Source organism: Morone saxatilis, unplaced genomic scaffold (assembly GCF_004916995.1).
Source record: "Morone saxatilis isolate NCDOM2014 unplaced genomic scaffold, NCSU_SB_2.0 Contig16, whole genome shotgun sequence".
Taxonomy (NCBI): Eukaryota; Metazoa; Chordata; class Actinopteri; family Moronidae; genus Morone; species Morone saxatilis.
The window spans coordinates 15,407,884-15,416,047 of record NW_023339718.1 but is presented as its reverse complement, the minus strand read 5'-3'; the positions used below and the strand labels follow the sequence as shown (position 1 = coordinate 15,416,047).

General features: G+C 39.4%; 1 protein-coding gene across 1 annotated transcript; it reads right to left on the bottom strand.

Moving 5' to 3' along the window:
• Window positions 1-385: 385 nt before the first annotated feature.
• On the bottom strand, window positions 386-6,781 carry areg (amphiregulin). Its single transcript, XM_035658721.1, has 6 exons — window positions 6,665-6,781; window positions 5,772-5,945; window positions 5,138-5,366; window positions 4,859-5,026; window positions 3,257-3,370; window positions 386-699 (listed from the first exon to the last, which is right to left on the bottom strand). Exons 1-5 carry the CDS (start codon window positions 6,699-6,701, stop codon window positions 3,277-3,279), a joined length of 702 nt encoding a protein of 233 aa, XP_035514614.1. The 5' UTR covers window positions 6,702-6,781; the 3' UTR covers window positions 386-699; window positions 3,257-3,276.
• Window positions 6,782-8,164: the final 1,383 nt, after the last annotated feature.

Here is an 8,164-nt window from a genome sequence, read left to right as displayed (position 1 = left end):
GTGGTTGGTAGAGTGGTGAAATGACAGTGTGCAATATAAATCTTTATGTTTTTTATAAATAATATTATAATATAATAATATTGAGTTATCTTCCAAGAGTCAAGAGCTGAAACTATTCATTCATTTGATGTTCCCACGTGTCACACACACCTAAAAAGACTTTCCAGTCTCTCATGCTTTTGTGTTGCTCTCATGATTCTCTTAATTCCTCAATGAGCGTCTCTCAGGGTTATTCTCGTCTGCCGATTCTGTGTTTGGTTAAAAGGCAGCGCCGTTTGTGTGAGCAGGCTGCGGAGGTATGGGATGCATCCACAGATGGGAATGTAAACACAAAACCCAGGCAAAGATACATAAACAAATAACACTTTCACATAACACTGAGACACTTTATTGGTGATCAAATTCCATCCCTTTTCCACAGTGAGATGAAGAGTGTTTCTCTGACCTATAACAACAGCAATGCAATAAATAAAACCAACCCTACAGAACATCAAAGGACTGAATGCTCAGCATCCGAACATAAAAGACATACAAACACTAATACAGTCGTTAGCAATAAATAATCACACTAAATAAATTACATTCTAACAAGTTCTATACAGTGTTTTTTTAAACAGCATCTAATGAAGCAGTCTATTCACACTACTGCTTTCTCAGGTACTCCCCCCGGTCTGCTTCATCTTTAACTTGTGCAGCTGGCTGAGGAAGAGATGGAGAGAAATCAAACATCAGTAAATATATAAACACAGAAATAAGTGATTTATTTAAGTGAAACTATTTAGTAAGAAATTAACCATGCAAAAGTTTATGGAAAACTGCTTAAAGGCAGTACACACATACGTTATATTGCCAATCATTTATATCAGTAGGTTGTGTTTGTGGTTGTCAGTGCAAAGTAAAATCACATTTTTAAAGCCACCTCGCTAGATTTTTTGTGTGTTTATAATTACATTGCAAATTATTCTAATGGAATACATAGAAAAATGAGACATGCCCATTAACATTTGGTGGAAAGGTGGTGTACATATCTGTTGACTACAGTGTCTTTACCACTATGCAAATCTCACACAGTGACTGGAGTGACAGAGAAATCTGTTCACTGGAATAAAACAAAATTGTATACATATTTAATTAAAAACAACCCTGTAGACTTGATTTATGGTTCAACTTTTGAAAGGTTTCTAGTTTATTTACAACTTGGGCTTTATTTTTCCTTCTATTTTTAATTTTCCAATAAATAATAACATTGTACACACCAATTTAAGAGCTGCGATTTGGGACAAAGAGATGCTCAGATAGTTTTAAGCAAATCCCAAGGGTTGCCAAAGCTCACTTGGAAGAGAAAATTAAAGCAAACAGTAAAATTACTACTCAAACCGCCCATTACATACATTAATATGCAGACCAGCTTCCTGGTTAAACTTTGGCCTACCGTACTTTACACGATTGGATTATTAGCAACACCATGGGTGTGTTCACTTTTGTTTTTACCTCCAAATAAAATGGTTTAAATAATCTGGATAAACTGTTGGCTTGTTCAGAACCTGTCTAACTGTCTAATGGCTCCTTTCTTTTGATTGTCCCCTCTGACTTTGTTGTAGCAATGTCGCTGAGTGCCCATATTGCAGCAATTGAAATGATGGCTAACACTATGAAAATAACACCCAAGTCATAAGAAAATGAAAATTATTCTTTAAATCCATAAATTATTTAAAGCCTGCAAACCAAATAGCATAGGCAAATGAATTCATGGTCATGTAGTCTGTGAGTGAGAGTGTATAATATGGCACTAATCCCATTTTGGAACCAACGAGTTACAGGTTAAAAGATAGAAATCTTCAAATTGAAGTTCTTACAGTTACAGTATGAAGTGAATCTTAACTGTATGTGTGAGCCAGACTTGCTGTTCTCGGGGAGGACACTTAGTGTAACGCAGGCTATGAGGAGAATGTTACACAGACGCCTTGTTTGTCTTGAGGCTAACACTTCGTTGTGTCTAAACACGCGAGGTGTTCATGTCTGTGCGCGTGTGTTGCTGAGTGAGATCCCACCACATGTAAGCTCACATTAAGCTCTTACAGCAAGGTCATCACGTATACAGTCAGTGTGTCAGCCTGCTGTGATTGTTTGGACACACGTGAATGTGTGCGAATGAGCATGTGGTTTTTCTTTACGCTGGTATGCAGTGCAGATATGGGACATGCCGAGACACTCTGGTTAATCCAGACTAATTCCTCTATCGGGGATTCCTCTTTGCGTGATGCAACTCGCTGTATTCAATAACAACAACAGGCGTGCAGGCTCTCTGTCACTCTCTGAGCCCACTCTTTCCTGTTTGGATTAAGGCTCACGTGAGCAGAGGCCAGACACCGCCCTCTGAGGACTTGAGCAAGACTTTTCGGTGAAATACATCACCAAACTATACACCACCGGAAATACTGGCGCGTCTTATTACATGTCCTTCTTACGCCAACATTAGTTGGTTGAAATCTTGCTGAAATAAAAGACCTACTTTTAAATGTTTTAAGCAGACTTGTTGTAAGAGCCATAATGCGAGACAATAAGTAACAAATATAAGGCAAAAATTCACAGTGATTTCTAATTACTGCATGGACCATGTGTGATGTTTAAAACGTACAGAAACAATGCATGTTGAACAGCGCCTGAATTGGACCAAAAAGGGTGCCAGTACCCTAATTCAGCACAAACCTTATCACAACATAACCCTAATTCTTTTGCTGTTTTTTATTCTTTTTAATAAGAACATTTTCAGAGCTGTTTTCTTAGTGTTAGACTAGCTATGAGTTTACATGGAGACGCAGTTACACAGGCATTTAGCCTAGCTAGGGTGGTTTGGGGGGTACGCATCAAAGCATCAAAGCATCAAAGCATAGTTACAGCCATGCTCACCAGAGGTGGCGGTACTCGATAAGAAGTAAGGGTACTCATGTGGACAAAAAAATGTGCCAGTACTCAGTACTGGCCCATTTCAGGCACTGATGAATGTTAAATGTTTACAGGACAGGACTCGCTTCCTAACAGCAGGGAAATACTAGAAACGATTAGCAATAAGCTCTGATTGGTCATTCACTGTTTGGGGAAGAAGTCAAGCAAACTGTCAGCTGAAGTTTGGGGGTATTGAGATGTTTATGAATGGCGTCAGAATTTCATTAATTTGATGCAGTATTGAACTCAGTAAAGTACAGCGAGTGTGTTTGTGTACACACAAGTAGGTCAAAACCTCAGCGACACCCACCTCATAGTAAATGGACACCCTCACACCACAACGTCACCGATGTGTTTCTGTAGCTTCTCCTGCTCCGTCCCAGTTCCCAGGTACGATGCCAGAAAGTTTTTATGTGACCTGTAACTACAAAAGACATTCAGCATGAGCATAAAAGCAGAGTATAGTACCTGAGATTATCAGCTGATCGCAATAAAGCTGTTTTGAAAGGCAGGAGTGTTGAGTCAGTTACATGGCTTTGATCCTGCCTAGACAAATGAAATTCAAGGCGTGTTTTTTGTTGTATTTTGGCAGGAATTTCTGAGGATCACAGTCCATGAAGTGCATTGATTATTAAAATGAATTAGTTCTTACTTTCTGGCTGTTTTGATCTGAAATGAAATTGGAGCTAGTTTCGCTCTCACAGTAATAACACACTTCAGTACTGTGGCTGTAAAGCTTTAATTGCACTGCTGGCTATTGGACTATTGACTTTGTCCCACATTCCAACAATAGTTGTGATGTGGTTACATATTGATAAGGAGTGTGACTGTACATTATACATGACTTGTCACACAGTTACAGTAAGTAAAAGATTGACGCTTGAAAGAGAGCATGAGTAAGAAATACATCCATACTTTTTACTATTAGTCTGCAATAAAAGGAAGAATGAGCTGTAGAGGTCCTTCAGTCCATCTTGTGAAGGTGGTGAGCAATAGGCCTACCTGTAAAGTGTGGGTGTGTTTGGGTGTGTTAATGTGCTTTTTGATGTGTCAGTGTGTTCGAATGCCAAGAAATATTTCTGGGCAGGATATGTGTATTGCACTTATGTTGAGATCCACCGGGGTGTGGATGGTTGCCCTCATGCGTATTTGCTTAAAGCTTCAATAGTCTGCCTTATGACAGTTTTATAATAAAGAAGAATAAGAGGGCTTTTATACCAAACCACTGGCATCAGGTCTTGTCTTATTATAGCTCCAACTATTACTAAAATTATACAAAAGAAGACAAGAGGAGCAAATAACCACTACACATTGAACATTTAGTTAAGTTAAATGTGTTAAATACCCAACCCCATGGCGTCATGACACTTAAAACAAAAGGAATCCAGCCTATTTTAGAAAATATCTGTCATCTGACATTTTAGAAATAAAATGAGCTAATAAAAGATAAATAGAGATAGTTTAGATACGTTTTAATTTTATCTTACCAACTGATTCGAGGTTAAAGGAAAAGTACAAAACTTTTTCATGTTACATTTTAATCATTCTACAAACAATATTAACTATTGAACTATTGATTTTGACTTGTCTGATAACCTTTTACTACATTTTGTCAGTTTTGGGGTTCCATATGATCTTCTTTTCTCATTTTTCCCTCTTTATCTCCCAACTTTTTGGAATTGTCAAATTCCCCATACATTACAGTGCTTATGGCTGCCATCTCCCATAGCTTAAGCAGGGTTTAGGCTGCCATTGAGGTACACATGAAGCATCTTTTCAGCTGTTTTACCACATGATCCCTCACTGGCCTCCCACCCCACCAAAACACTAATGTTCCTTCTGAAGGACTGCGTTAAAATCAAAATGTGTGTCTGAGTGTGTGCACATGGCTGTGTGTCAGTTGCATACTCACTGAGCACAGGTCATGAGCAGGATGGCGGTGCAGCTGATGACTGACAGGACCACAGCAATGATCACTAAGACCGTCTGTACCAACTCAATATTGCTGCTCTGATCTTCGGTTTTCCCTGTACCCAGAGTTTGGATCCCACAGCGTTCCCCATCATAACCCTTCATACATCTGCAGAGTGAAGAGTTAACAGAACAAATGAGGACATATGACATCAGATATTGACATTGAGTGTTATTTGGATGTTTGAAAGTCAACAAAGTGGACTGATGCTGTACTTACATGCACACTGGCTCCTGCAGGCCCTCTATGTGCTTGCAGTAACCATGAATGCAGTAGGTGAGGTGGGTGGAGGTGCAGGGATCCTCTGTGGTGCTGAGAGTCGACGTGTATCCATTGGTGAAGAACGTGTGCTCAGGGTTGAAAGGAGTTGTGCTTTTGCCCTTGTGCTTGTTCCTCTTCTTGCCATTGCCTCTCTTTTTCTTCCTCTCATCTCTGCTGGGTTGTAACTCTGTAGGAGGAGAAATGTTAAACTCTAACTTGCAGTTTTAACTGCAAGTTAAACTGTAACTAAGGTTTATGGTTTCATTTTAGTTTTAACCTAAAGAAGTTAGGTAAGTTTTAAAACCTAATTTTACTAATTAGAGAATAGAATTAAGTTTCCATGTGCTCTCAGAACCAATATATTATAATCTGTAAAGGGAAGCCTGGCTAGGTGTTTTTGCAACATTACAAAAAGAGATATATGATCTTTGTTTCTTCACTCCTCCATTTAGAAAACATTGATTTAACTGATCACAGATTTAGTTATTCTATTAACAGGGATATATGATCTTCAACCCAAATAAAACAGTATTTAAAGTGAAATTTTAAAAAATCAAGTCAAGAAGAAAATAGTTTTTGTAGCTTGTCGTACCATGAATGCTGAAGTTTTCGTTGTCTCCTCCTGAAAGCTCCTCGTCTATTTCCAGCTCGTCATCGTCGCTCAAGGTAGCCAGAAGGCCCTCCCCGGAGGCCGGACCCCCAGTCACCCCAGCTAGTTCGCCGGGGAAGGTGGCCTCAGCTCCCTGAGTACCAAAAGCACTGCAGACTATTGTAAAATCCAAAAAAACAAATAATGAGGGAGATAACATCAAATCTACATCGGGATATGAAAAGGATAAGCAGTAAGGAGCAATTTGGGTCAAAGTTTATGTCATATGAGACAGTTAATGAATACATTTAAGTCATCTGTTTAAAAAGTAACCATGGTAAATTAAAAATGGATGAAATTACATTTATTTTTCTTCTACGCTCACTAGTAACCTATAATTGCTAAGATACTTCCCATTGTTCTACTTACAACTGACTGGTCAATTCATCTTATAACATTCACAGCAATCTGAGCTTCCAAATTAGACTCCTACTGTATTAGCACTGAAACTAGTGCAACCACTCCATGTCCACAACCACACTGTCCCTGAAGGCATCATTCACACCAGACGAGGATGAATAAGACTCAGTCAATTAAGTATTTGAAATATGTTGACCTTTCTCGTGCTGCTGTACAATAACTTGAACTGGAAATAATTTGGTCTATAGATAGATTTTGAATGTCAGAGGCGCTTAACTTCTGACACAAATCATTTTTTCTATATCTTCTGTATCTCCCCTGCCTGACGAGTCCTCACTTGCAGAGACATTTCTTTCTTCCTACGCCCCCTTCTCAGCCCTCATACCGTTTTACATTTCTCTTCTTTCCACTTCATTGACGCATGCTCTCTGCACTTCACATACACACACAGAATATAAGAACAAGTCCAGACTTACCTAAGCACAGGAGACAGGTGAGAACGAGAGGGTTCATATCCCAGGAAGAGAGTGTGGTGAGTATGACAGGCCTGCTCTAAATCTGTGTGTGTCAGAGTGTGTGTTTGTCCCCTGCTGATAGAGGTTGTGCTTTGCTCTCTTTACCTCCGCTGGGTGCAGCTTTTATAGACCAACGCCTGCCTGTCAAGACAAGGGTGTGTGTGTCAGTGTGTGTGTGAGTGTGTGTGTGTGTGTGACGCACACACACACACTTACGATTAAACACACACAGTTATATCCCAGAAGCAGCAACACATGTTCATGTATTAAAGGTGTGTGTGTGTGTGTGTGTGCGTCTGTATGTGGGGGTGTGTGTCTAATGATTAATCTTCCCCCGGGGCAACACATTTTGCACCTCATGTTCTCATACATCCCCATTAAAACACACAAACGTTGGTTCCTGCTTCTTTAACTGTTATTGCTTCCTCATGTCTCCCTCTATGGTCAGGAATAAGAAGATAATTACAACATCAGGTCAGTCCGTAGTCACACACACACACACACACACACTTATTACACTGTTACAAGGTGAAAAGCTAGTACCTCCAAATGTCAACTTTTAGAAAAGTTTTATTCTTGTATTTTATTTGGGGATTTTGCAAAGTGTTATGGGCACTTGGCAACAATGATACACACACACACACTGTGTTTGTAATAACCAGGCAGGAAACACCTCTGAACTTTACTCAAGGTACGAAGATGGTCAATAGAAAATGGCATTACAATGATGGCAATAATAAAAAAAATCATAAAATAAGATTGATAATTGGTATCATGTACAGATATAGGCAAATGGTGATAAGTAGGTCCAAAAATAGTAATATGAAGCCGTGAACAAACATATTCACCTCTGAAGTTTGCTTTTTTTTGCGGAGAGATACTTTTTTAAGGATAAATAAAGTTTGATTGTCAGCAGGCAGAATAGCTTAAGCTGTCACTGGTTAAAACATGGCACATCTGTTATCTTATTTAAATATTCCAAGTATGTTCTGCTTTGTTCAACAGGGTGTCTTTCTGTGTCTGAACTGGTGTGTGTGTGTGGTTTGATTAAATGATGCCAACTACTATTTCAGTACATTGTAACCATGAGGAGACCTTAAGACTTGGGTGGGGATGCTGCACGGAAGGGTGTGTTGGTAATTTTGTTGTGTCTGCAGACAGAGGCCATCATTTGTGTTCGTGGAATCCAATGGAAACGTGCTAGGAATGCTGGGAAATTCTCCATCTCATTCCTCGGCCTGAACAACAACGACCAGAAGCTCTGACAGGTTTTGTTTATAATGGAATTAAATTGTTTGGATTATCTGTAATGGCATTGGGGATATGTGATATGAACGTGTGGAAAGTCTGACACAAGCCTGGAGAGAAGCACCTCATTACAGCCGCCCACTGTAAACACACTGCTATGTAGCTAACGGCACGAAGGATGAAAACTTTATGACACAAATACAGCAGTATCTA

Excerpts from the sequence above, each read along its gene's own strand:
- areg (XM_035658721.1), bottom strand. The coding sequence starts at position 6,701 with ATGAACCCTCTCGTTCTCACCTGTCTCCTGTGCTTAG. Across the intron at positions 5,946-6,664 it reads CACCTGTCTCCTGTGCTTAG|TCTGCAGTGCTTTTGGTACT; the intron begins GTAAGTCTGGAC and ends ATTTTACAATAG. Across the intron at positions 5,367-5,771 it reads CGAAAACTTCAGCATTCATG|AGTTACAACCCAGCAGAGAT; the intron begins GTACGACAAGCT and ends CTCCTCCTACAG.